This window comes from Corvus hawaiiensis, chromosome 4 (genome assembly GCF_020740725.1).
Source record: "Corvus hawaiiensis isolate bCorHaw1 chromosome 4, bCorHaw1.pri.cur, whole genome shotgun sequence".
Classification (NCBI taxonomy): Eukaryota; Metazoa; Chordata; class Aves; order Passeriformes; family Corvidae; genus Corvus; species Corvus hawaiiensis.
The window spans coordinates 28,719,546-28,747,194 of NC_063216.1; the positions used below are offsets into that span (position 1 = coordinate 28,719,546).

The 27,649-nt window shown below is 44.1% G+C and overlaps 2 protein-coding genes across 2 annotated transcripts; one reads left to right on the plus strand and one right to left on the minus strand.

Moving 5' to 3' along the window:
• On the plus strand, positions 1–6,563 carry KDELR3 (KDEL endoplasmic reticulum protein retention receptor 3). The gene is made up of 5 exons (XM_048300812.1): positions 1–552; positions 1,510–1,610; positions 2,111–2,269; positions 2,599–2,851; positions 5,753–6,563. Exons 1-5 carry the CDS (start codon positions 462–464, stop codon positions 5,791–5,793), a joined length of 645 nt encoding a protein of 214 aa, XP_048156769.1. The 5' UTR covers positions 1–461; the 3' UTR covers positions 5,794–6,563.
• On the minus strand, positions 6,556–26,254 carry DDX17 (DEAD-box helicase 17). Its single transcript, XM_048300805.1, has 13 exons — positions 25,895–26,254; positions 21,647–21,797; positions 19,580–19,679; positions 19,308–19,441; positions 18,631–18,696; positions 18,186–18,327; positions 16,424–16,584; positions 16,163–16,335; positions 15,731–15,841; positions 15,215–15,276; positions 14,787–14,846; positions 10,325–10,564; positions 6,556–9,647 (listed from the first exon to the last, which is right to left on the minus strand). Exons 1-13 carry the CDS (start codon positions 25,936–25,938, stop codon positions 9,124–9,126), a joined length of 1,968 nt encoding a protein of 655 aa, XP_048156762.1. The 5' UTR covers positions 25,939–26,254; the 3' UTR covers positions 6,556–9,123.
• Positions 26,255–27,649: the final 1,395 nt, after the last annotated feature.

Consider the following 27,649-nt stretch of genomic DNA (forward strand, 5'->3'; position numbering starts at 1 on the left):
GGAAGGAAAAAAAAGAAAAAGGGAAAAATAGCGCAGTTATTCCCGCCTCCGCCTCCTCCTCTCTCTCCTCCCCGGCCAGCCAGGAGCCACGTCACCGTCACCCAGCACTGGCTTCGGGGCTGCTCAGCCTGGAGCTCTCCGGGAGACAAACTCCAACTTTCAGCCCAAAGCAGAGAGAGGAAGGCCCTAGGCTGGGAGAGGGAAAATCCACCTCGGTGGAAAAGTAAACAAGGGAGACATCCAGCCTGGCAGGGGAAAGCCATCTGCAGCCACGGGAGAGGGGAAACTGAACTTTGTGCTACAAGAAGGGAAGGCTCCGTGCTCAGGGAAAAAGGAAAGTTGAGCCGAAGGAGGACTGTTCATTCAGTCGAGGCTCGGGGGAGGAAAACTTCCTGCCCTTGTCCTCCCTGCCTGCAGAAAGATCCCCACTCCCTTCACGCCAGAGGAGTCCCGCCGGCACCATGAACATCTTCCGCATCCTGGGGGATGTCTCCCACTTGCTGGCCATCATTATTCTCCTGCTGAAGATCGTGAAGTCCAAGTCCTGTGCTGGTGAGTGCTCCCATGCCCCAGGGAAGGAGGGTGGCTCTTCTCGGAGGGCAGCTCTGTGAAGGACACAACAAAATGGGTGCTGGAAAAGCCAGCGATAGCCCATACAAACGGGCGGCCCCCCTGCGTGGGCTCTTCGAGGAAAGTCATCCTCTTCCTCTGGGAGGTCTCCCTGGCAGGAGAGGGCTGTGTTGGAAGGATGTGATGTGGCAAGGCACACAGCCTCAGGCAGGTGTTGGTCTCAGGGTGGTGAAGTGAAGGAGAGGGCGGCAAGGCTGGAGAGAGGTGGAAAATGAGAGCGAGAGGTTGTGGCGGTAGCAACACCAACAACCTGGAGAAGAAGCTGCTCTAGGTTGGAGGTTCTGCCAGTGGTGGACAGGTGCCAGAGGCTGCCCCATCCCAGGGCGAGGAAATCAGGACAGCAGCTTCCTGCAGGAGGATTTTGCTCATAGTTCCCTCCTCAAGAGATTTTGGGGCTGGGCTGCTGGGCCTGTGGCCGCTATCACAGGTACAGAAGTGGGTGGGTGTGACTGCATCTCTCTGCCAGCAGTGGCCAAGTTCCATCAGCGCCCTGGGGCTGGTCCTGCAGCACTTCCCTCCTGTGGGAGATGTCACATCACACAATCCCTGGTGAGGTGGGCAGGCAAAGGGGGAAGGATGGGAAGAGAAAGGTCTTTTGATGACAGCAAGGCCTGAACTGGCCAAAGTGGTGAGCATGCCCACTGAGCACCAGTTCCCACAGGCAGCACTCAGGGGCACCAGCAGGAGCCTGCCCTGTTACCCTGGGAGACCCTGGCCACTCCTGGGGTAGAGGTTCCTCAGCACCCACACACCAGCCCCGGCTCACAAAACAACACACTTACATACAAATGCTTTCAAAGGAGGCGTAAGGGGAAACCACCATCCCACGGGTCCTTCCCTTCATCTGCTTTACGTTCTTTTCATTTCCCTGCCACGCAGGAATCTCTGGGAAGAGTCAGATACTCTTTGCCCTCGTCTTCACAACCCGCTACCTGGACCTGTTCACAAATTTCATCTCTGTCTATAACACTGTGATGAAGGTAAGGAGAGGGCAGGGCAGCAGAAGAGGTTCCTCTCAGCTCGTTGTGGTTTCTCGGAGAGGTGAGGGTACACAGTCACTGGGTTTTTCAGCCAGGAAGGGTGGATAAAGACTCTTCCTTTGGTTCCAATGTCCCTCCATTGACCAAAAAACCCCCTTGCCATAGTCAGTAAGTGAGCTGAGCCATATTTAGTACCACTAAAACTGGAACAAGATGCCATGAACCAAGCCTAGGTGTCCTTGTACAGCAGGAGCATTAACATAAAGCTGCCACCAAGCCAACCTCTACACAGAGTGCCCCGGAGGGACTCAAACATGTGTGATTCTCATGGTGGGGCAAGCTTTACCTGAACACTGGATTATCTCCTGTATAAATCAATCCTTAAGCCAACACAGGCAAAGCATTCACCACTATCTTGACTTTTGCCAAAGCCAGCCTCTCTTTAAGCATGGAAAGTGCAACTGCAGGTGAGGTCTTGCCATCTCCCTTCTGTCCCACAGGTCATTTTTCTGGTTTGTGCCTACATCACCGTGTATATGATCTATGTGAAATTCCGGAAAACGTTTGACAGCGAGAACGACTCCTTTCGCCTCGAGTTCCTGCTGGTCCCTGTCACAGGCCTGTCATTTCTGGAGAACCACAGCTTCACCCCCTTGGAGGTAAGGCAGAGCTGAGGCAGGAAAAGGGAAGGGAAGCAGCAGCAGCCTGACACCAGGCAGCAGAGTGAGCAGCATGTTGAATAGCTGAGATTTTTAACAGCAAAAGCAGGCAAGAAAGGCAAAGTTGGCAGGCCTTGAAGACAGTACCATCTACAGAGCAGCTCTGTGCTGTCTCTTCTCACTCCCAGCAGAGCGAGCTCATTTTCCCCAACTTCAGCAGCACTGCTCATCCCCCTCACACATCAGTGGTTTGCCAAATGAAAAGCTTTGGGTCTTAACACATACTAACCAGCACTGACTCCCCACTGCCTCCATTTTGCACCTCACAGATACTCTGGACCTTCTCCATCTACCTGGAGTCCGTGGCTATCCTTCCTCAGCTCTTCATGATCAGCAAGACAGGGGAAGCAGAGACCATCACGACGCACTACCTTTTCTTCCTGGGCCTCTACCGTGCTCTCTACATTGCCAACTGGGTCTGGCGCTACCACACGGAGAATTTCTATGACCAGATCGCTGTCGTTTCCGGGGTGGTACAAACCATCTTCTACTGTGACTTCTTCTATCTCTACGTCACCAAAGGTAGGCAAACAGGTTGCTATAATACTGAAATGTTCATTCAACACTCTTGCAGTATAGGGTGGAGCCGCAGCTTGCCATGTGTTAATACTTACATGACTTTAGTTTTTGCTGTATTTGGGTCCAGTTTAAAAAATGTACCTATTCACTGCAAGTGGGCATCACTGCTTGCAAGGCTCTAGATGTGCATGTGAAACACAGCAAAAATTAAACCAGAGTTAAGCCTGGTTTAACCCCACCTCGGGAAGTTAACAACTGAGGTACATTCAATTCTACATACACTCTGAAAGATTATGAATCACACCAAAAAAAAACCCAAAACACTTTGAGGGGGAAAAAATAGCTGCAGGCAGACAATGTACCTGAGAAAGCAACAGCAGACATATGGAGATATTATTAAACCTACTCTTCTTTTGATAGGGAAGATCGGGTTCTTGATTATCAAGAACTGACTCTGTAGGAAGATGGGCATCTGCACAGACAAGGCACCCGTTTTCCAAAATCAGATGCCCCTTCCATTTCAGTGCCACGCTTTGGTAAATGGCTGCACACCAGATCTTACAAGTGCACCAAGGGCATAAATCCTACAGAACATGCTGTGGTTTGCCGAGGCTGAAGTACGCTTTAAAACACTTTCTGGTGAGGAGGATGGAATTAGATGAAATTAGCCAAGTGGACAACTATTTTCCTCCTTCTTCACTTTCCCCAACCAGTCTGCCAAAAGCAGTAATGACGGCCCACGTTTGATGTTTCAAGGGATGGATTTTTGGTAGCTTCATGCAATACACCTGCTGACAGAGAGGTGACAGGAGCACTGAGCAGGTGGCTGGCCTTGGCAGATTAAGACTTCCTTCTGTCATTAAATATTTTTGTAGCCAGAAAAATACTTTCTAAAACTGCCATCAAGGTGCTCCACGTCAATTCCTTTTTTCTTTTCTAAACTAATTCCCATTTTAGCTCCGCTCAATTCATGTGTCCTGTGTCCTTCTGTATTTTGTGAGAAATCCATACCCTTTGTAGTTGTGATGGTGGAACAAAAGGGGGAAAAAACACAACTGCTGGCTTCCAATCTCACACTGCTAGTGACAGAGCTGCAAAATTTAGATGATACAAGAGGCAGAAGAAAAAACATTTGTAGATGGAACATCACAGCAGGAAGAGAATTGCTTTTTTTATCTCTTTTCTTTTACACAAATGTTCTGGATCATGGGAGAGAAATGGTGTCTGAAGACATGCAAATACTTTGCAGTCATTTATGAGAGCCAGCAATATTATAGCAGGTTGCATCTCTTACATTCCTTAAAAAAACCCAACTTTTCAAAACATTTCTAACACTGAAGAGCTCAGAAAAAAGGGCAGTGATGCTGAAAAAAGGAAGCAAAAATGTGTTATATAAAGAAATGTATTTAATAAGACTTCTGAGCCTATACCAAAGCACTGCAAAGGGATTTTTATAGAATGCTACTTCTTTTTATCTTGTTTTCAAAACTAGATAAGCTCCCTTCTGTTTAACAAAAGGACATGAAAGACATCCTGAGGAAGCTTTCAGCTCCCCAAAGCTTGTATTTCACAGAATGGCATGGGGTGTGGGCAGTGAGGGTGGTGGGGGGGAAATCATTTAATCCATGCCCCTGCTCATATTTTTCAAGGTCCTGTCCAGTAAGGTTTTGCTTATCTCCAAGATGAAGCCTCTCTGGGCAATCTGTGCCAGTGTCTGACCACCCTCACTACAAAATATTATTTTCAGATGTTTAAGTGGAATTTCCCATTGCCACTTGCCCTGTCACTGGGCACCACTCAGCAGAGTCTGGGTTTGTCCCCTTTATTCCTCCCATCCAGCACTTGTACACATGGGTAAGATGCCCCTCAGCCTACTCAAGGCTGAACAATCTCAGCTCACAGCCTGTGCTCCTAGTTTAAGATGCTCTTGTGGTCCTTCTTGACTCACCCAGGCGCCCCCATCTCTTGTTCTGAGAGCCCAGAGCTGAGCCCACCACTCCAGCTGTGCCCTCCCAAGGCTGAGTGGAGAGGAAGGACTCCCTGCTCACTCTGCCAGCAGTGCAGCTCCAGAGGCTGTTTGCTTTGTCACAAGGGCACACTGCTGCCTTGTGTTCAACTTGGCGTCCACCAGCACACCCAAGGCCTTTGCTGCCAAGCCATGGCCCAGCTGGGCAGCCCCCAGCACATACTGGTGCCTGGGGCTGTTCTACCCCAGGGGCTGGCTGTACACTTGGCTTTGCTGACCTTCACAAGGCCTCCCTAGCCCACTTCTCCAGCCTGACACAGTCCCTCTGGCCTCGCCCAGTCCATCAGGCCCTCCTGCATGGTGCATCCTCAGCACATCAGTGCCCTTCCCTCTGGCACACAACAGAGATGGGCCCCAGCGCCCACCCCAGTACCACCCCGTCCCAGGCACAGCCAATCTGCACCACTGACCACTGCGCATCCAGGACAGTCCCTGCTCTGGCCACCCCATCTAAGCCTATGGGCCTCTGGGCATTTCCCAGAGGCATCCCTGCTGCCATCTCAATATTCAGCTCAGATGGGCTGGGACGGGCTCAGCAGGGGCCTGGCCACAGACATTTATTCAGGCCATGCTCTGTATCAAAAGGAGGGGAAAGCACTGGGGACAGCACATCATCAAGAAAAAAAAATTACTATGGTCCACCCATGAGAACAAGTAACAAAGACAAGAACCTCTTCCTTTAGCATAAAGGAGAATAAATAGCTTGTGGTTTCCCTTCTTAGCAGCATTCATAGTGGTCGTCTCCCATTTGCAGTTTGCAAACCTGGCACCCTGCTACTGGCGCTCTAAATCACAAGTTAGAAAACATAAAATTATTGGAACAATAAAACAGTGGAATTCTACTAAATTTATTAATTACCTTCTCTTTCTCTTTGCAGTCTTAAAAGGAAAGAAGCTAAGCCTTCCCATGCCTGTTTGAAGACATCCCACAGACAGCACAAGAAGTTCCATAAAATGAAGCTGTTTTAAGATCACAGCTTTCCTTCCCTGGCCCTTTTTGACTAACGGATGGCTCAGCTGAGTGTCAACCCAGTGCCAGGAAGACAAGGCTTGGAAAACTGAAATGCTTTTTATCCATCAGACTCTTCCCCTCCATTTTTTTATTTCTTCTCACTTGAATTTGGTGCTAGTGCTGGCCAATACTGAAGTAGTGCAATTTCTTCTCTCCCAGCTCTTCCCAGCATCTATGTCCAAAACACACCTCCACCTTGACCCTGAGGCAGCACAAGGGAAAATGTCACTCCCTTTAGTCCTTCAGCAAGTGCCCATGGTAGAGGGAGCATGTACTAATGAAGTCTGTTAACATAAGACAACTGACCCATTTCACAAGTGGCCATGTCTGACACAGCAGATGCTACAAACTGTTACTTTAACTCTGTATGAACTAACACTCTCTTGAAAATTAATTCTGCCCGACCCTCTCTCTACTCAGGCCCTGTAACATTCAAGAAAAACACATTTCCTTTGAATTACACAAATCTTCTACTTCTGCAAGTGTTCAAACATCCTCCCCGCTCACTTATTTTCAGTTTCCTTGTATTCTACAGACAGGGACGATGTCAATGAAAATTCAGTGGGCTGCCAAGAAGTGTTTCCATCTCCTTGAATCTGACTTTCAAGAACTGGGAAGAACAGGAGCAAAGATGGCTTTACATTCCAAAAATAAAGACAAAGTTCACAATTTATTGACAACAGTGTTTTTATTTATACCTACAAAAGAAAACAAGATGGTATCAAAAGGACAATTTACAAACTAAGAATAGTAACATAGCTCTTAGTATCCTGTGCCTGAACACCACAGATCTATGAATCTCTCAATTCAAGTCTTCGTTAATACAACAGGAATGTGTTCAGAGACCAGCAGGTGTGTGAAACAAGATGCTGATCCCACACAAAGCTAGTAATCCTTCCATTGTTCAGAGAAGTCCAAACAGTAAATTGTTTCAGGAAGTGGGAGGGGAGGAGACACCCAGCTCAGATATCTGACACTCCCACAAACTTTTTACAGATTGAAAACAATGCAAACAACACTAGAGGCTAATGCTTTATCAACAAGGGCCCTCCAGCTGGTACATGGAGCAGAGCAGAGAGCACCAGATGGGACAGGGGCAGCACATGCCACGGTGCATTCAGCGGTCTGGCTGACGCTCTGAACCGAACCGAGACCCTGGACTTCAGCTAACCTCAATGGCAATAAAGCACTGCCAAGACTTGGCATTGATGTTTAAACACGCACAAGTCACCCCCAAAAGTGAAAGCCATAACAGACTATAAGGCAGCTTTGGCGGTCCAGAGACCCTTTTTAAAGCCAGTCAGTGAGATGTCCTACTCTTACACCCCTCAAACACATTTCTGCATTCTACTCCTGAATTTAAAAAAAAAAAAAAAGGCAAAAAAAAAAAAGCTCTAGATTTGCTTGCAAGGGAGGCCAAAGATGTATCAGTCAGTGCTTGGATAAACAAAATGTTTCTGGCTTTCACTTAACACAAGCAAAGGAACTTCCTGCCCATGCACTGGAATTATAAAATGGAACCAGGGAACTGAGGTTCTGGAAGGAATCTCCCTTCTCCCTGTCAGCAACCTACCTGTGTACTGCACAAAAAAAGAGAAAAAAAGCGCATCCATCCCCCAAAATTTTACTCTGGGAAGAAATTAAATTTCAAAAGAAATAATTTCTGTATAAGCAAGCTCTTTTCCAGGGCTATAAGAAGTTCCACTCCGCTACAGAAGGAGTGGGCTGCCTTGTTCATCCATATGCAAGAACACCAACAGAAAAAACACACAACCCCCCTGCACTCTCCTAATGCAAAGAGCGTGCCTCAAACCAGGAGATGTATCCATACTTTTGTCATCTTATCAGATCAAGGGCAGCCAACTCCTGTTATCATCTACTGTCTCTGAACCGTCTGGTATTAGAAATAACAAGTCAACAACATGCTTTACTAAAGGGGGGGACCCCCCTCACACCCACCTTAGCCTGTAAAATAAACAAGTTTTATTTACGTATTTACTAAAATTTCACTCTTCTCTAACATTTTCTAAAATACTACCTACCTGCAAGAGCTCAGCTCAAAGGGACCAATGGAGCAGGGAAATGCACTCAAAAGCCAGAGAAAGCAATAGTCAGAGCAAGGTACAAAAGAAATAAAGCTTCAGAATCAAGATGCACTAACCAGCTCACCGCTTACCTCATGAAAAGGAGACCCCAGGCAATCTCCTCCTTCCTTCCTCCCCCCTGCCCCCCCCCAGCCCACCCTATTCAAACCTCTTAAATTTAAGTGTGGAAAACTCTGTCACATTTTATCGAGCGTAGCGGCATTCAGAACAATTTTCTAGGTAATTTCTAGGCTCTCAAGGATGACTTCTTTCAATAAACCCAAAAACAGAAATTTGAGAGCAGTAACTAATTTAACCGTAATCAGGCTCCACACATTTGCGATGCTGCAATTTAACAATCGTAGCGAAAGAGCTTACTTGGCTGAACATTTCAGCAGTGATACCCACAGCAACTATCCGTTTTTCAGGTACTGAATTCAAGACAGCTTTGGTCTCTGACACTGGGTTTTTAATCCCAAACTCCCTACTGCAGGCTGATACAGGTAGCAGAAAATGGGGCTTCCAGACCTACGGAAATCGCCAACAATATACCCAAAGCTTTACTCTGAACACCACCCAGCTCAGACAAATGAACAGAGTTTTCTTATGGAAAGTCACCTACAGTAAGATTACAAGCAGTAATAGTGAGCTATTTAAAACAAAAAATTAAGATTAGGAGAAGTGAGCATTGCTCCCTTGCATTTATATTTTAAATTAAGTGCTTTTTGGCTCCCCCAGAGTTTCCCATCTCTCTTTATACTTCCTGAAATTAAGTTAACGTGTTACAGATAGAAACTTCTTTCCCTCAAAAGCAAGTTTTCACACAAACCATAGACACCAAGATGATCAAGCTGGGACCTATCTGCCTTATACCCTTTTCTTTTAGAGAAAATAAAATTCCCAAATTCCTCAACATGCAAGACAAAAATAATAAATTTTCCAGTCAACTACATATATTAAAAAAAAAAAAAAAAAAAAAAAAAAAAGAGGACAGGGTCATTAATGTGGACTGGGCTCGATTTTTGATGGGCTCGAGGGATTTGAATAGTGAATTCTAAGTCTAACCTGCATGAAAGACATCACAATGGGAAAGAAGAGAAAGATAAGGTTAGTTTAAATGCAAGAGGTCTACACTGGTCACCAGCAAGTGGTCTCATTTGCGGGAGGGGGGCGGGGGTGGGGGAGGGGGTGGGTACTGGTAGGTGGCAGTCTGTCCCATATAGCCCATCACGTTAGTGGCAGGGGGCTGCGGAAACTGTTGTGACATGAGCGGCTGCGGCTGCTGGCCCGAGCGCCCCACCATCCCTGCATACTGCTGTTGGGTAGTGCTCTGTGAGGTTCTCCCAGCCGTGGCAGCTGTGGTGCTGGCACCATAGCCACTAGCACTGTACTCTGCAGTGCCATAGCCACTCGTGCCATAGGCAGCTGCTCCATAGCTCCCTTGAGTGTAACCATACTGGCTCTGTGCTGCCCCAAAAGCAGAATTTGGGCTCCCGTAGGCACTGCCATAGGTCTTGTTGGCTCCGTTGGCATAACTTTCACCACGCTCACGGTCTCTGAAGCCACCTGAGTCTCTCCGGCCCTCTTTCACTCCCCGGAGCCTCCTGTCACACTCTTCCTGGTACATCAGGTTAGGGTTGTTTACTGAACTGCTCGTTCGGTAACGAGAACGACCTCCTGGCGATGGATACATTAAGATTTAGTACCATAAACAAGTCTTAAACAATGATGTCTGGTACACTTATGCCACCCTTTTTCCCCCTTCTACATCCCCAATTTTGCTCCCAAGGAGCACCTTCTTCTGACTGACTGTAACTTCTCTGCACAGCTGTGCATACACCTCTTCATCTTGCTCAAGGTGTAAACATGAAGTTCAACAAGGGTTCTTTATGTATGTGCTTGGAGACAAAGAAACGGGAGAAATTCAGGACTAATCTGGAAATATAAGGAAACTTCTTATTCCTTCAGGGAATGGGAAGAAAAAGTGTGTCAGTTCCTGAAAGCCAGTGCATCCCTTTACCGATTTCAATTTTGCACATGCTTGCACGTGCACCTTTGTTGCCTGTCCTTAGCAGGAGCTGTGAGGAAATAATTACTTCATGCAAAATCAGCTCCCTGAGGACCTTATAAGGAGAAAAAAAATTCTACAGCTAAGGTGAAACAGGGGACTGCCTCTCTCTTGGGACAGAAGTACTATGCCTACATCAAGTGTTGGGACCTCAAGTACAGAACAGCATTATTACTCATCTGTCATCTTAGACCTGCACTTACTACTTGTCTACCCTCTTTTAATCTTCCCTCCCTCAAAGTGGGGAACATATTCCCTCTGTAGCCCTTCTCCCTTGTGCTTTTACCTCCACCACCACCTCCTCCTCCTCTGTGGTCCACAAGCTGCATCAGCTTTGGATTGATGGCTTGATTGGCTTCTTCCAAGACTTTGATAAGCTCCCTGGCTTGTTTCAGGTTTCCTGGTGTGAAGAAGGTGTAGGCAGTACCTTTGTTGGTACTACGTGCGGTACGGCCAATACGATGCACGTAATCTTCGGAGCTGTTCGGATAGTCGTAGTTTATCACAAATTTAACATCTTCCACGTCTTGTGAAGTGCCCAGGAGCGAAGCACAGTGAAGGGGTGGGGTTGAGGAAAGGGGAGAAGAAGAGAGGACGTGCCAACGAAAGGTGGGGAGCACGAATGCAGTGACAGTAATAAGAAAAAAAAATACCAAGTTAGTAATTGCATGGAATAAATACAAGACAGACTCATCCCAAAAGAGTAGAAGACTGAAATTTAAGATCATCAGGAACAAAGGTCAGTGTCCTGAAAAAGAACGGCAATTTCAAAGCAGCTTTGCCCTGCACTCAAAGTCATCCTCCCCGGAATGCATGTCTCTGTCTTCCTGTGTCAAAGACACCGATGTTTGTGAATAAGCTAATTGAATTTCATAGCTGGTTTTTTTTTTAACACAATCTGTAAAGTGAAAATGTCACCATCAGACAGAGCAAACTGGGGCGGAGGAAGGGCAGAACTGCCATGGTAAAGCTTTTACTCTGTTGGGAGAAGTCTAACAAAAAAATAACAGTAACGAGATCACTTACCTTCCACTTGGTAACATGAAATAAAAAGCAATCTTAAAAATATTTACTTTTACAGTACTAATAAAATACAGTGAACTAATTTCCCTAGCCTAACACTTTAGGCATTCAAATACATTAGTTTTATTCAGCCAACTCATTAAAAATTATTCAGACCTGAAGTATCTTAACTCAGCTTTGTAGTTGTCACTAGAATGCATTGCACTAACATTTCTGTGCTGCTCTGTCCAGTTCTGGCAAGTTTGCGTGATTTGGACAATCCTGAATTCCATAAGCAATTCCCTACTTCCAGTGTCAAATGGAAGCAGGAAATAAAATTATCAAAACAGCGTTGTATGCAAAACAGTTTTAAAACTTAGGAAATCCAAATTGTGTTTTAAGACAAGACAGACTTTGTAAACTTATGGGACAGAACCTCAGTAAATATTAGTGCAACGCTTCAGTGAAAGCACCTTAAGTACCAAAAGCACCTACTTGCTATAGTATACAGTATTTTCAAATGCACCGTTCTACAGTAAGTGCTCTAACAGCTCAGAAAAAAAAAATAATTTAAAATCTGCATTTTAACGAGAATATTCTGAAAATATCCAAGATAAAACACAGATTTTTGTGATTTCCTTTCCTCTTTTTTTTGTTTTGTCTTAAAGAGAGAAACATTCTCTGTTTGTTACCAGACCGATGCACACTCCCTCCTCCTGTGGGAAACCGCTGCAGCCGATCCCGTCTCTTTGCCTTTTATTTTTGGCGGCCTCCTTTCGAAAACTCCGCCCTCTGACACGGGACCACTGGAGCGCGGGGAGCATGCATCAAGGGTCCGTGGCAGCGAGAAGTCCCCACACACGCTCGCTCTGTGAACTGGCTTAGACGCTTCTCTGTAGCCCCATTTGGTTGTGAAGCGCCGGAGAACCTGGGCTCAGGTAAAAGTTTCAGGTCCTCCAACGCTTTTTGTCCCCTATTTGGGGCTCTTAGGGGCAATTGTCAAAAAAATGAAGATACAAAAATTACATCCAAAGGGTCAGACTGCATCTATTGCCCAGACTGCATCAATTTCAAAGGGATTGCAGGAAAAATAAAAACATGAGGGTTGTTGTGACAAGAGGGGGACTTTATGTCTGTTTCTTATTACAGCAAAGGAGGGGCTCCTCAGTCTTTGCTGACTCCAAAGTCCTGAATCACACCAAAAAAAGTGAGCGAGAAGGCAGGTTTCACAGGGGGCTGCGCGAGTCTCCAGCTAGGGTCCTTGATGCAACAGTTTTTTTAAAAAGGGAAAGTGAAGTATAGAGAGGAGTACGTGTGACAGATTGCATCTTCACAGCCGGGGTGTAGCTAGACTGACAAGCTCCAGGCTACATGGTCCTCAGCCAGTCCCGTTTGGCACATCCAGTAGCAAGTGACTTGAATTATCAGAGAGGATACAAGGATGTGCTTTCCTGTCAGAAAGCACAAGGAATTGTAGCTACCAATGCAGACAGAACTGCCTTGACTGGAGAGGAGCAGAAAGAATGGGAAGGCAGGAAGAGGAAGATGCAAGGGTGTTTTCCAGACTGGAAAGTGGTCCTGGTAGAGCACGCAGCTCGCTGAAGACCAGAGCGTGGTACAAGACTCGGCTTCTCCAGTCTAGCATGCTCCAAAGTGTTTGCGCACACTCGCAATCCTCCTGCACTTTTAGAAGATAATGTAGCAGGATCAAGAATTGAGACTGTAAATCATTTTTAACAGCTACCTGGGAAACAATCCCTTTGTCAGACCATCAGAACACCATATGGCACAGACAGTCTCCAATTATTAAACGGGACAGATATAATAAACTAGCAAACATGCTAGTCTAGAGAGCTGTTTAGACCATCATTGTAGATGTGCCCCCACCCCTGCACTGAGAATGATCTGCAGCTGATACCAAAGCTTCTGTTAAAGAAAACAAAACAAAACAAATTCAATGTTTTTAGTTTAATAGACTGAACAAAAAAATAAATTAAAAAAAAAAAAAAAAGATCAGTGCAGAGAGAGGACCTCACTCCAGGGAATTATCACAAAGAAGTCATTACGGGACTCAGAACTTACCTGAAGAAGCTTTTTTGAAACCAATGTTCCATTAGGAAGAGGGAAAGCCCTGGTGACTCAGCCAAAAGGCGCGCGCCCCTGTTTTATGTTATTTAGGTAGAAGCCTTCACTTTCCAGGATCTTGGAGGAAGTCGTCCAGAAGTTTGCCAGTTAAGTGACTTATTTTAAGCAGCAAACTCAGGGCCCCAAAACAAGCAGAGATGTTGTTCAGTAACAAGAAACAGACTCTGATACCTTTCCCCCTTAGCTTGGGTGAAGTGGACGATGGGAAGTGGGGAGACTGTTTTCTGAAGTGTTATCCAATTGAGTCGTTTTGGGGGAGGGTGTTGGTTTTGTTGGTTTTTTGGTTTTTTTTTTGAGGGGGGTGAGGCTGTTTTAAATGTCTAGGCAAGATGCACAAAGAAGCTACCAGCACATAGCAAGCCTGTTTAAAAAATGCTGCTAGAGAAAGCAGCTCTCTTTCATACAAACTAGTTTCAGGCCTCAGTCCCTTCTCCCAACAGGCCCAAGTTCTAACTGCACAGGTCCAGACATGACCCTAGAGGGCAGAGACTGAAGTCCATATAATCACTTCCTGAGGAAGTGCTGGACATTTTTTGAGGGGGGAGGGGAAGGAGGGGTGAAGGTTGTGTGAACAAAGGCTGCCAAGCCTATTAATGGTCTGCCTGTATTAAAGTGACCATATGATGCACAGCACAGCCACCCTTTTGGCATACAAAGAGAGCTCAGGTAACTGAGGCTTTCAACCAACTAGATTCTCTGAGTTAAATCTCAACTGATTTGCAGTAATTTTGTCTACAATTTACTAAAATGAGACACTGACTCCCAAGTAGTTTATCGTCTACCAAACTCAGGGTGGGCAGAGTATTCAATGTCTGTTATTAAACTCAGAGCACTTCAGCAGCCATCCTCCTCCTCTAGGGTGGGCAGATGCATACGGACTGTGCTCAGCACACGGTGTTTCACAACACAAATATGCTTATTATAAAAGGGGGCACAACTGTTGCATCCAGACAGATCATTTTCATACCACCAGAACAGAGCTGTGCGATTTTGATTCAATTACACATCTGGGTAACAAGATGTTAAAGGCCATATATCATCTCAGTGGTCCTGCCTAGAAGGAACACAGAGGAGGGAAGGTTACATGTCAAGAGCAAAGATCTGGAGCAGTGCTTTCTCAGATGTGAATACATCTGCAGGGTAAACATGCGTGTACACTGGGGTTGGTATGTACAAATCTGTGGTGTGTCATATGGGGAGAATATTCGCTATTTGCTGTTGAAATGCTCTCCCACAACTTCCTACTTGAACTTTATCTGACACGCTCTGAACTGAGAGCAATCCATCCCTACCATCCAGCAACAAAAGCTGGATTTGGGGAAGAAGTGAGTGTGGTGGAAGGGTTGGGTTGCATAATTGGACGTCTCTTCTCCCTCTTGGCGATCGATTGGTCATGCCTAGGCCTTGCTGCAGACCAAAGCCTGTTCATTAGGAGCAGGAAGAGACTTTGAATATGAAAGAAAAAAAAAAGATTAATGTTAAAAAACGTATTTCACATGTGGGGGAAAATCACGCTTTGAATTTTTTTTTTAAAGAAACATTTTTCAGTCCAAAGAAGAAAAATATGCAGCAGTAGGCAAGAGTGGTCTATGTGTACAAACCTAGCCCACGAGATGCAACGTCGGTAGCAATGAGGATAGGAGCCTTTCCAGAACGAAACTCTGTAAAACAAAGCATGCTATGAAGTAAGATTTTTCAAAAAGATAGTTACCTGAACTTGATTTACACTAAATGCTCATTTTCCAGAAGCTACATAAGGTGGGTCAATTCCAGAAACCCCCACAAGTCAGGATATAACGCCTCAACGATTTTTCAAAATCCATCTGCGTTAAGCAATTTTCCAACTTTATCAAAACAAACCAAAAAAAGGCACAAATACTGAAATTAAGAGTACAAAGGCAAGAGAAGTCCTTTTAAATATGTCTATTTGGTCTAGAGATAAAAAAACCAAAAGAAGACCAGAGAAAAACACATCTAGGTAAATTAGGTAGAGCAGCCTAAGTTATTCTCCCGTCAGTGACGGACTCACCATTAAGCACCCAATCTCTTTCTGGCTGACTCTTGTCTCCATGGATACACATAGCTGGCCAACTGCCAAACAGAGACATACATTAGTATAGATAGAAAGTACATACATTAAAGCAAACAGGAAGCTTTATTGGCATTTTGTTTAAAAGGGAAAAACTGTAAGATTTGAGAAATATTTTATTCTCTGGCCTCTGTCTACCCAGCATGTGTACTGTAAACCCGCCACCTACATAAACAGCCGTTTAAGCCAAAAGACATTTGCTATATTGATACAGTCCCCATCAGCATATCAGGATTCTGATACACTAAAAAAGCTGCACTGCTTATGAAAACTCTCTCTTGCACTAATGCTTTGATGGAATGGAATCTTCTGGCAAACAATGACTGAATTCAGCCAAGAAAATAATGGATAAGTTGTTCCCAACAATAGCATTAAGGTGGTTTAAACCTTATTGCTTTTGATTACAATTTTTGTTTCCCACTAGAAAGAAGTGGAGGAAGGGGAGAAGCTAATCACCCATCTCTGCGCATCCTTCGAGTGAGATCATCACATCTCCTCTTTGTCTCCACAAAGATGATAGTCTTGTTTTCCTTCTCTGCCATGATTTCTTCCATCAGTTGGATCAGTCTAAAACAGACATGAGAGCCAAGATGTATAGCCACACATATCAGAATAAAGGATCTCGCTCTCAAAGGACATTGAGGACACACACAACACACATCCATGTAAGTTAGTCAGTATCACAGAAATTTCTGCTGGTTGTGCAAAGGTATGGTCAAAATATACACAAGAGACTAGTTAATTACAGGACTGACTTACTTTGTAACACTCAAAGATTAAATAGTACTACAAGTAACTTCACTATTTGGAATTCCTAGAAGGCTCACAAAGCATCATACACTTTAAAGTACAACCAAAGAAAGTGAAATGCTGGGAACATCAGCTTACTTATGGTCTTTCTCGCTTTCCATGCATACATCCACTATCTGCAGGATATTGTGGTTGGCACTGAGCTCCAAGTTTCCCACATTGATCTGAACATAGTCCTGCAGGAAGTCCTCGGCAAGCTGGCGCACTTCTTTTGGCCAGGTGGCACTCCACATCAGAGTCTGGCGGTCAGGCTAAGGAAAAGGGAAAACAGATTTGTTTACGATACTACATTTCAAACACGAAAACAAGGGAGGCTGTCCTTCCATAAGGGTCACGCACCCTTATCTGGTCAACAATTTTACGAATTTGTGGTTCAAATCCCATGTCCAACATTCTGTCAGCTTCATCCAGCACCAGGTATGTACAGCGACGAAGGTTGGTCTTTCCAGCCTCAAGGAAGTCAATCAAGCGACCTGGTGTAGCAATGCAGATCTCCACACCTTCAGAACAGAATGAGGAAAAAGAGTAAGGCTCTTCATTTGAATGTCAACTGGTATTTTTAGTCAGAATGAATCACCTCCCAGAGAAAAATTGTTTTAAAAAAAAAGCACCACCCTCACTCGTACCCAAGATTGAGTCATTTCAGTAGAAGCCCTAGTTCTGTTGATTATTTTTTCCATTCTGAAATTACTGTTACAGTGCCATTAGAATAATAAATGCAGTACAGAAACTAAAAGGTTACTGCCAGAAAAACACCAGTGAAGAGCATTCCAAAAACCAGAAGTGAAGCAAGCTTCTACTCAAGCCTGATCCACCTTCCTCCAGAACTATGCAGTCTAGAGAGGAGTCATTTTCAAACATGAAGTGCTCCTCTTTCTATATGGGTCAAATTACTTTCACTTTTTTTTTTAATATATAAAGCCAAAGCATGGGCTTTAAAACTGAGCAATTATTCACCAATAGTGAGAGACAACCATCCCACCAACGTTTGTGGGGATAAGAAGAGCATTCAAATATTCCTAACTAATACCGGGTTGGGCAATTTACACATTCCTTAAAAGGAGGATCTGGTTTCCACCAATTCCCAAATTTTACAGGTGACTATTTCAGGGTCACTGAAATGTCCACAGAAAGTAGGTTTAAGGAAGAGGAAGCATGAAAAGATTTTCTTCTTAAGCAGAATATCTGTTTTACTGCACTCCAGAAAGGTGTGCAAAACCCAGCAAGCTGATCCTTCCAAGGACTCTTCATGAAACCTTGGACTCTTCCACTGAAGATGCTATTTTTGAACTGGAATGCACTGTTTTCTTGAACAGCAATATCCCACAGACTTCCAGAATGCATGCCTTTATCCCACTACTGCAGTTTGCAATAAGGACCCTGCAAACTGCAGCGGTAAGCAAAATTTTCTGATGTCTTGAATAGATCTGTATGTATGTCTGCCTTGATAATAATTCTTGCACCTTTTCACATAATTCTATTACATTTTTTAATCTAGTGAAGATGAAAGCCATCAGCACATTCCTGCATTTGAAATTATAGGTCACTTAAGCACTACTATGTTACAGTAGCTGCTTACAGGGTACATAGTGCTTAGTGCTTAAAAACAGTTAAAAAAAAAAAACAAAAAACCAAAACAAAAAACCTACAAAAAACTGCAACCAAACAAAAAACCACACACTCCTTCTGCTGTCCAAAGAAGTTTTTATAGATTCAGAAACAAAGTTTGATTATTTGAACAAATGTAGGCAGAAAAATTGAAATCTGCCTTAGAAAAAATCCTTCCTTAAACACGCTGCTGGTATTGCATTTCCTGAAAAGAACCTGTTCTCCTTCTGTGAAGTTTCCTTTTCCCCTTTCTACACCTCGATGATCTTAACTAGTGGAAAGTTCAAAGAGCAATCAGAAAGAAAATCTAATATCCACGCCACTATACAACAAAAAAAAGAACTACCTCATGAACTGTCACTGCAACTGGAAAAAGAGACAGACACTCTTTCACTCTCGTCCCCTTCCAAACAGGTTTTGAGAAGTTTTGTTTTTACAGAGATTTTACAATACCACTTCCTCCAGAAACTGCAAGCACCCATTTTAAAATTACCTCTTTCTAAATCTCTGATCTGGGGACCTTTGGGTGCTCCTCCATATATGCAGGTACTCTTCAGTCTTGAACATTTGCCATAATCATCAGCCACCTGCTGCACTTGCTGGGCCAACTCTCTAGTAGGTGCCAGAACCAGACACTGCAAAAGGAAATTATTCAGGAAGAGTCAAGCTGCATACACATCCCTAACATAAAACCATAAGCAAAGTTGGACCATCTGCTCTTTATTAGCTGAAACATTTAAATATCTTTAGACTACATCAGCAGTTGCACAGAATTTCAACTGAGTGGGATGTTCACATTGTGATAGTAAATATTCCTATTCTGATAGAAATAGGATATGAAAAATTACTATTCTGATACATCAATTAAATAAAACACCCATCTCATTAACAATGTCATGCTATAGATACAAAAACGAAGAGAATCAACAAGCACTTACAATTGGGCCATCCCCTCTCTCCAAATATGGCTGGTGGTTGATGTGAACAATTGCAGGCAACAAGTACTAAAACAGAAGAAAACAGTATTCTGTAACATATACAAATTGTGACTCTGCAAAACCAGATACTTGCATTTATCCAGCACAACAGAAGATTTTTAAGAGCTGCTGACCGACTGTATTTGCTTTGGCGGATGAGCACAGAATGTGGCTGCTCAGCACCTCTGAAAGCAAGGCTCACTTAAATTTGGAGCACAAGTTAGCGGAACTGAGTAATCATGGTCCTAGCCAATGTTTTTCATAAAGGATAAAAATCTTTTTTAACACTACAGCTAAAATTAATATATATGCTGAAAGTCAACCATCTTTTATTTTAACCTGGATAGTTTATGAAGCAAATGTGCTAAAGAGAATGTTCTGGTTTTTAAACCACAATGTAAGCATAAAGAACTGACTAAGCATCCAAACAGGAAGACACACACACAATACGCCCTTGTGAATACAACAGGCTTGTAGTTGAGCTGGAACTCAACTGTCCCCCACGATGCAATACAAAAAGCTTTAAAAATGTAATCATCTTGCTGCTAGTACTGGCAAGGCCAAAAACTAACCCACAGGTAATTTCTGCCAGGTGACCAGGAAAGCTAGCTGAAGAAATAAAAGGAAAGAATACGCACTGCTAGTGTCTTCCCAGAGCCGGTCTGTGCAATGCCCACCATGTCACGACCGCTGAGGGCCAGTGGAAAGCCTTGGCACTGAATTGGAGTGGGTTCTGTGAAGTTCTGGTCCATCAAGGCATCCATCACATACTCTTCAGAATTTAAGAAAAAAATAAATTTCTTAAAGAATAACTGAAGCTTTAGAGAACTTTTTAGAGAACAGAACCAGTAACTGTTCAGGTATTTTCTGAGCCATCTTCATGATCTTAAAAAATAGCAAAAATACTTACGTGGAAAGCTACACTGGTGGAACGCAAACACTGGCTTGGGGCAGCCCTCCATTCCTCGAATTGTTATCTCCTTCTTCCTTCGCAATTCTTCAACTTCATACTATTAATGAAGAAAGAAAAAAAAGAAAAAAATAAATGCCAAGTATCAGCAGGGACTTAAAGTGTGTGTTTCTAACTACTAACTCTTCTCACCTCTGGATAACAGCTTTGTTAGAGAACTAAATTAAAACAGGATGTAAAAACAACTGCTTTTCTAAAGATTTTACTTTAAGAGTGACTTATTGTACAGCTTCTCCAATATTCAGCGGTATGAGCTCTCTACATAGCCTAGAAGGACTAATGTCAACCTCTTCTTACAACCAACCCTTTTAAATGAAGAGTATAGTTAACAGAACATTTTTAGGCATTTTTCCAGAAGCCAGAAATGACCAACAGCTTCAAAAGTGATTAGAAACAGAGGATAAGAAACACGTTTTATGTTACAGTGCTAAGAATTAAACAAACTAAATAGGTCCTAATATACCATGAACAGAAGGCAGGGCAGTCCTTCTCCTTCAGTTAACACATTGCAGAGGTAGATAAATACAGAGTTCTTGCTGGATAACTTGCAACTCAAATGTTGCTTGGAATTGTTACAGAGAATGAAAGAAGCTCTGACAACATCATAATGATACCCTAGGACCTCACAATTTTTTTAAGGAACTTCTTGTAATATGTCAGAAATGTGTAGCCACATAAGCATAATTTCAGGATTAGAGAAAGTATTTCATTTTTGTGTAGGTTCTTTTAAGTCCAACTGCCCTTTGCAACATGCTTCGACAATTCATGACCTTATTCTAATGCTTATTAGAAATCAATAGAGACACATCAATACCTAATATGTACTTTATCCAAAGCAATAGATTCACTATTTCTGAGAATCTCTTGAGCTTGAATTAAAAGGTAAAAAAGAGAAAGTGACTTCTTGGGAAAACATGAAAATCCTTTTAGCTGGCTAAGCCAAGGACAGCTACAGCAGCTCATGCTAACCGTGGTTCAGTAGCTCAAGTTGTGGTATCTTTAAGAAGTTGATACCCCCCTCAATTCCTTTATGCCATATGCATATTTCACATAAGGATTTGTAAGTCTATGCAATCACATAATGACACCGTGCTTGTTGCCTCGCGTTTAGAGCAAAACACCTTAATTTCTAATTATAAAAATACATTGCAAGAGAGAATAGAAGACCAGACTCAAGCTAGGCAGGAAGGGAAGATTACTGTATCGACAGAGTAAACACAAAGTACTGCACCTGGTTTTGAGCCCCCGATGTAAGGAGGACATTTTTTTAACATGGCATGTCCAATTATGGGGGAAAGCTGGAGGCTGCAGTACAGACCACATGAAGACAGACTGGGAGCGCCGGATTTGTTTAGCTTGGGAAGACTGGGCTAACAGTGGCCTTTAACTGCTACTTTCAACTACTTGATGGGTCGCTATAGGAAAGATGTTCAAAATCCCATGAGAAACACTAAGCCCTGAGACAGCCACCCAGAGAGGATATAAATTCCCCTCATCCCTGGGGGTATTCAAACGCAAAAGGACATGGCACTAAGCAACCTGCTCTAGTTCTACCGTTAGTGCTGCTCTGAGCAGAGGATTAGACTAGAGGTGTCCCCAAGGCCTCTTTCAGCCCAAATTACTCTTATGACAAAATATTACTTTTCCAACATTTCTCATGTATTTCTGTCACTTTTAGTTCATTATCTTAGGTTTTTTCAGGGTTTCTCCAGTACGGTAACTCTCTAAGTTTCATCTCCACTGACAAATCGCTAGACCAGACAAGAATGATGATGATGCATTACAAATGACAAAATATAAAATATCTCATATAAAAACAACTACGAAGAAAGGCATATCCTTTGCTAATGTTAAATAATAACGGCAACTAGAAACAAGTATCCTACAGAGTACACATGCCAAACACACTTAAAGAAGAGTCAGCTCTATTTTACATGCTGTCCCAAACCTCCTAGGACAAGTTTTTCAACCTGAGATATTTTCTGTTGTAGACAACATGGAACTTACCGGAGTAAGCCTGGCCACTTCTGGATGTTCCACATAAAAATTCTTCTCAAACTTGGGCAGTTCATTTAAATCCCATTTTTTCTTACGTAAACGTTCCCCTGGATTACCAAATTTCTTTGGAGGAAGAGGACCTCCACGACTCGCTCCAAACCTGTGAACGTGAATGTTAGTTATTAAAAAAAAAATACTACCACTATTTAAAACTAATTTAAAATTACTCTGGAATTTTCTTAGCCACTTTCCATTGTCTTTTCCCCAAGCTGACATACGAGCACAACATTCTAGCAAGTCATCCCCTCCAATCACTACGATGGTACAAAACTTCTTGAAATAACATAAACCTGCTTTAGGTTGATTCTGAAGCTAAAACCATGTTATTGTAAAACACCCCTTCAAAGCTCCTGTCTCTAGGACATGGCTGTGTGTACACCTATAGCTGTACACCTACAGCACCTGCCTTGAAACCGACGGTGCACTCACAAAGTAGTTACATAAAAGGGATGAGAAAAATCTCTCCTTGCAAGTTCCTTCTCTCTCTCTCAAGGTTTGTTTTACACTAAATAGCTATTTCACTATCTCCCCCCTCTATATCTTCTCTCCTTTCTTATCAAGAACTATGCCTCAAATGAAAAACAATAGAACGAAGAACAGAAAGTAAACAAGTCCAGCCAAGCCTGCAAGTCCATCTGTAATTCTGTAATCAACAAAATTTTTAAAAAAGTATTTTTGAAACACAGCCTAACAGGGAAAAGGAAAAAAAAAACCTGGGAAAAGCCATATCTGCTCTCAAGTGCATTGTGATGAAGACTGAAGAGAGTAAGAAGCCAATGTTCACAAAAAATTTCTGACTAGCAGAACGACTCAGAAATTACTGCTCTTTCTCTCTAAGTTTTCTTCATCCTGTTAATTTTACACACTTCAAAATGTTAAGAACTAACTGTAATGACTGGCTAATGCAATAGCCAAAACATGAGCTGCTGGCAGTAAGCTGTAAGAATAACTAATAACCCAGTGGCATGAAATGATTATTTACCGTAAATATCATGAATTGGATTTTAAAATAATATTTAAAAAAAAAAAAACCAGTTACAGCACTTTCATCAGTATTGTACAAACTTGGCAGAAAGTACTTTTCCAGATGCTATCAAGTCCATTTTTGTCCTAAAGCTACAGCTTTCTGCAAAACATGAATTCATGAGACATGCCTGTTAGAAACAACTTTTAGACTGCAAAACCGAAGAGTCTGCACCTTACCCAAGTAGTACACTAGTAAATAAAAACCTGGTAATGAAACAAACTGAAAGCAACAAAAATCCCTAAGCAACTTTCTTAAAGGAGTAACTTGTGGATGAAGGAGGGGGTGGAAGAGTTACCAAAAAATAAACAAGACCTGAAAAAAAATTTCTGAATTATCTTAAGTACAAGCCTATCTGCTCAAACATTAAATACATTTGTTCTTTAAATCACTTCCCAATGGAAACTACAAATTACAGTGACTAAGAGACCAAAGAAACAGAACTCAAATCAACATTCTAACAAGAAGCGGTTAAATTGTTGGAAAAGCCAAGTATAGTAGATATAATTTAACTTAAAACCTGCTAAGTTAGTTTTAAAATGTCTGCTGTGTTGCAACTGTGCATTAGGCTTCTTCCTTTTCCTATAAATATCCCTTATTTTCTCATCAGTGTATCTATCAGATCCCCCAGACAGCCTGCAGAGTCATCAATTTTTGTCATATGAAAAAGACAGTGAAACACAACTTCAAAAATGCATTTAAGCATTATGTTTCCTTTCAGGACAAAGGAAAAGAAAGGCACAGACTTTCATTTATAGGGATATTCACCTTTAGTGATGATGTTTGTTACTGATCATGCTAACTTGAGGTCAAAATGTCAACAATTTCAGTACCCAAGTAGTTCCTACAAAACCCACAGCCTCACTCAAGTCCACCAGAGGTTGAAAGGGTTGAAGAGCTCCCTAACAAAAGGAAACATATGACAGGGCTGATTGCAAGACTGGACACTGCAACAGCTGGGTACTATGAATACTTGCTCCACAGCTATCCAGAGGAAAAAAAATTTTATACAGAAGGCACATAGTTTCAGTTCTCCACTCTTGTACACAATATGCCTGGATACTGACCTGAAAGAAAGGAGCCCTACAGCAGCCCTTGAACACTGCCTCTGTGGGGGTTTATCTGCTAAACTGGCAGTAACTGACACTTCACAGTCTGACTCCAGGTAAAATGAGATTCCAACTCCAATTAAGCTGATTTAAATCTAATATTTCCCTGGTTTGCCAACAGCTCTCTTTACAAAGGTAAATTAGGCTGGCTCAAAACATTCTTCCCTAATATTACTGGTGCCATCATTTCCGGGACAGAACTGAGTAAACCTGATACATTCCAGAGCAAAACGTAACAATTTTCCATCCTCAGAAGTCACCTACAGCTCACTCCTGACAAGAGGAAACCAGAAAACTTGTATGTGATCAGCCTACAGAAGAAGTGGTGATAAACTTTCAGATGGTGCTGAACCAGCACACTGGGTGGCCCAACATTTTACAGAGATTATTTATGAAGTAAGGTAAGACTGTTGTTAGTGGTTACAAATATTTTCATACCTTAAAAGGATGTATATAACAAATTGAATCCTGATGCATTAAAGCTTCCAGGATAATATGCAAAAAAAAAAAAAAAAAAATCATGCAAATGTCCAAAAACTTCACAAAGAAGTATGTAGGCACTTCTTTTACTCATGCAAAACCCCTGATCTAAAAGAGAAGCACCCACTATAATTAAAGACTTTACAGAAAATGAAATTACACTACTTTTAAGGCACATCAAGTGTTGTGTCAACGCTTTGGCCAGTGTTCTTTTAAGTAACTGTATATAAATCTGCATACTCAAACTCACTCACTAAACTCCAAAAACAGCAATGGTCTGATCTATCTCAGACTTGCCAAAGCGCTTACTCCAATGTCCTTGTGTTAAACTGAGCTGGAAATCTCTTAGCAGAAAAACACCAGAACCCTCCTCTCTGTGAAAAAAAAAATGAAAGTATCTTTTAATTTCAGAATGTTAAATGTGGGTGTAAGATAAAGCAATGATACAACTATCTCCCTCCACAGACAACGAGAAACTGAATGTCAAAGAGCATTGCAATATGTAGCAAAATATTCTTTAATCTCCCAGTGGCAAGGGAAAACTAGAGGAAAAGGAAGTGGGGGAGAAAAAAAAAGGAAAAAGAACGGAGAGAAGACTCATTAATTGACATCTAGCTTACCATATAGCAGAACCCACAGGATATATTTTCTGCTAATCCTTGAAAACTACTTGTGATGTGAAAATGCCACTGTCAGAAATCAGTTCTAACTCTCTTTAAAAAGGCCTGGCGCGAACGCCTTATTACTTTCAACCCTTAAAAACCTCGAGACTCATCTAGTTATGTAGTATAACGCCACTGTATTTATTGCTGTCATTCTCAGAAGAAAAACATCACATCAAATCAAACCTGAAAAAGCCCTTTTCAAGCCAAACCTCCTTTAAAAAAGAGATTCAAGAGTATCAAGCACCAGGCCTTTACAGAACCACACAAACAATTTCTGTAGCGCTATGTAACCTTGTCAAGTGGGGTCCAGCACCGTGTTCATCGAGATCACCCTCCCGAGTACCCAAGTCCCCGCATGGCAGCGTTTCCAATCCCATTTCCTCTCACGACAAGTCTGGGAGTGCAGCTGAAAGAGATCTTCCCCCCACTGCCATATTTCTAGTAAGTCCAGAAGGAGCGATGACAACCAGAAGGGCAGACAGAGGGACAACCAGCTCTGCCAGGGCCACCGAGACCTTCGTGGTTTGCGGGGGGGAGGGTGCCACGGGTGTCGCGGGGTAAATAAGGGGACTGGCAGAAAATAATTAAGGGGGCAGGGTGGATGCAGGCCTTAAAACTGCAAGCAAGTTTCACAATTAGTTACACATGAGCGGTGGAAAAGCTAAATTAAAAAAAAAAAAAAATTAAAAACACAAAACGCTCAAAACCCACCACCCAGCCTTGGTGACAGATAAGTCTCCAACTACCTCCCGCCCCCACATGAGAATTTATGGGGGGGAAATCCCCACAAGCGGGATCTTGGCTCCCCCAATACCGACACTCCAACACACACCCCCCTGCCCCGCGGCCTCCCCCCCGCCCCCCAACGCAAGCGTTCGGCTCCCCCACCGCCCCCCCGCCGTGCCGACCCCCCCCTTACCCGCCGCGGTCTCGGTCGCGGCCCCGGTCCCCGAAGCCTCTCATCGCCCCCGGAGGGGTGGGTGAGAGGCAGCGGAACGCCGGCCGTGGGGACGGCGAGGGGCTGGGGGTACGGGGAGAGGGTCCAGCCAGAGGCGGCTGCGCCTCGGAGGCCTCGCTTTGCGCCACCTCGCCTCTTTGGTGGGACACAAAAGGAGAAGAGGTGGTCAGTGGGTCCGAGACCCGCTGGGCGTCAGCGGCCGGAACGGCGGGGCTCTCGGTCGGCTCCAGGGCCCGGGCAGTGTGGAGACACCAGCGTCTTCTTCCTCCGCGCTCCCGGCACAAAATGGCCGCCGCCGCCCCGGCCCGCTCCGCTTACGTTACGGGCGGCCTGGCGCTGCGCAAAGTGCGGCCCTCCGAAACACCTACGCCTATTCACGGAACCCAACTATGCACTAAGCGCGCTCGTGGAAACACCGCCCCGCGCAGTAGCAGGCGGGCTACGAAAGGTGCGTAACGCTCTTCACTTAGAGCCGGGGGCCCGCGCGAGGAAGGCGGAGGGGAGGAGTAACGCTATTCCCCAAAGTCAGCTGCGCAAGGAGCGCTCTCCGTAACCCCTTCTGCACGGTGGGGAACACCTGGGTTGAGGCGCACGTTACGTAAGTGCACGGCGTACGCAAGGTGCGTAACTCAGGCTGGCGTAGGGCGGGAAGAGCCCGGTGCGCTTGGCGTAACAGTCTTACACGGACCGTGCAAGCCGGGCCGGAGGGTTACGCTGGTTGCGCAGAGGGTTTGAAGAATACGGCCCGTCGTCTACGCGCCCACGGGCTCCGCTGAGGTGGCGGTGGGGTTGAGGACACAATGATGGGACAATGGCGGGACAATAACGGGACACTGGGCGGTGGGGCGGGAGCGGCCCCTTGGACCTCTGTGGCGGCTCCGGCGGGCCGAGGTTATTCCATGTCAGATTAGCAGGGGGATCTTGGCGCGGCGCTGGGGCAGGAGCAGAGTGACAGCGGCCATGATGTTTGCTGTCGCCTGAGCGCCAGCAGGCAGGGAGAGAATTCCCCAGATGAGCCAGACACTCCTCACTGAAAGACAGAATAATCCATGAGGCGATTACGTGGCACAGGCCATAAATCCTTTTGTGCTGTGTGTATGCTATCGCCAGGTCCGTGTGTCCTGGCACAAGGAGCCGTGTCCCATGGATGGTGGGGTTACAGCAGCCAAACCCAGCCCTGGCGCACACCCTGTTATCGCTAGCAGCAGTGCTTTCTGGGCTGTCAGGTTATCAAAAACTGGTTACACTGGCAGAAGGGAAAGCAAGTCCCCTTTGCTTTCAGACCCTTGGATAAAAATAACAGCCTAGAACGACACACAGATTACCATTTTAGTTTCACGTGCTATAGATATATGTACATATGTATCACATGTGTGAGAAAGCAAAAAGCAATCTTAGTGCTTAAAATAAAATACTGGAAGAAACCTGTGTCTTTTTAAGTGGGTGGCAGGGAGTCAAGTGACACTGCACACTCTCACTGATGGGTACTTGGGTACTTGGCCGTTGGATACAAATGCCCAGTGTGGGAAAGCCTGGCACGTGCGAAGGACTGGACACTGCGTTAAATGACAATGGCCAATCCATTCCTGACCCTCTCAGATCAGCCAGCCTGCCAGCCTTCAACTCCCTACACTTTTGTCCACTGTGAAAAATAGTGTTTTACCTCGGGAAAAATACCAACTATCTGCTAAGAAACCACTTAAGGGAGGCAAGCCC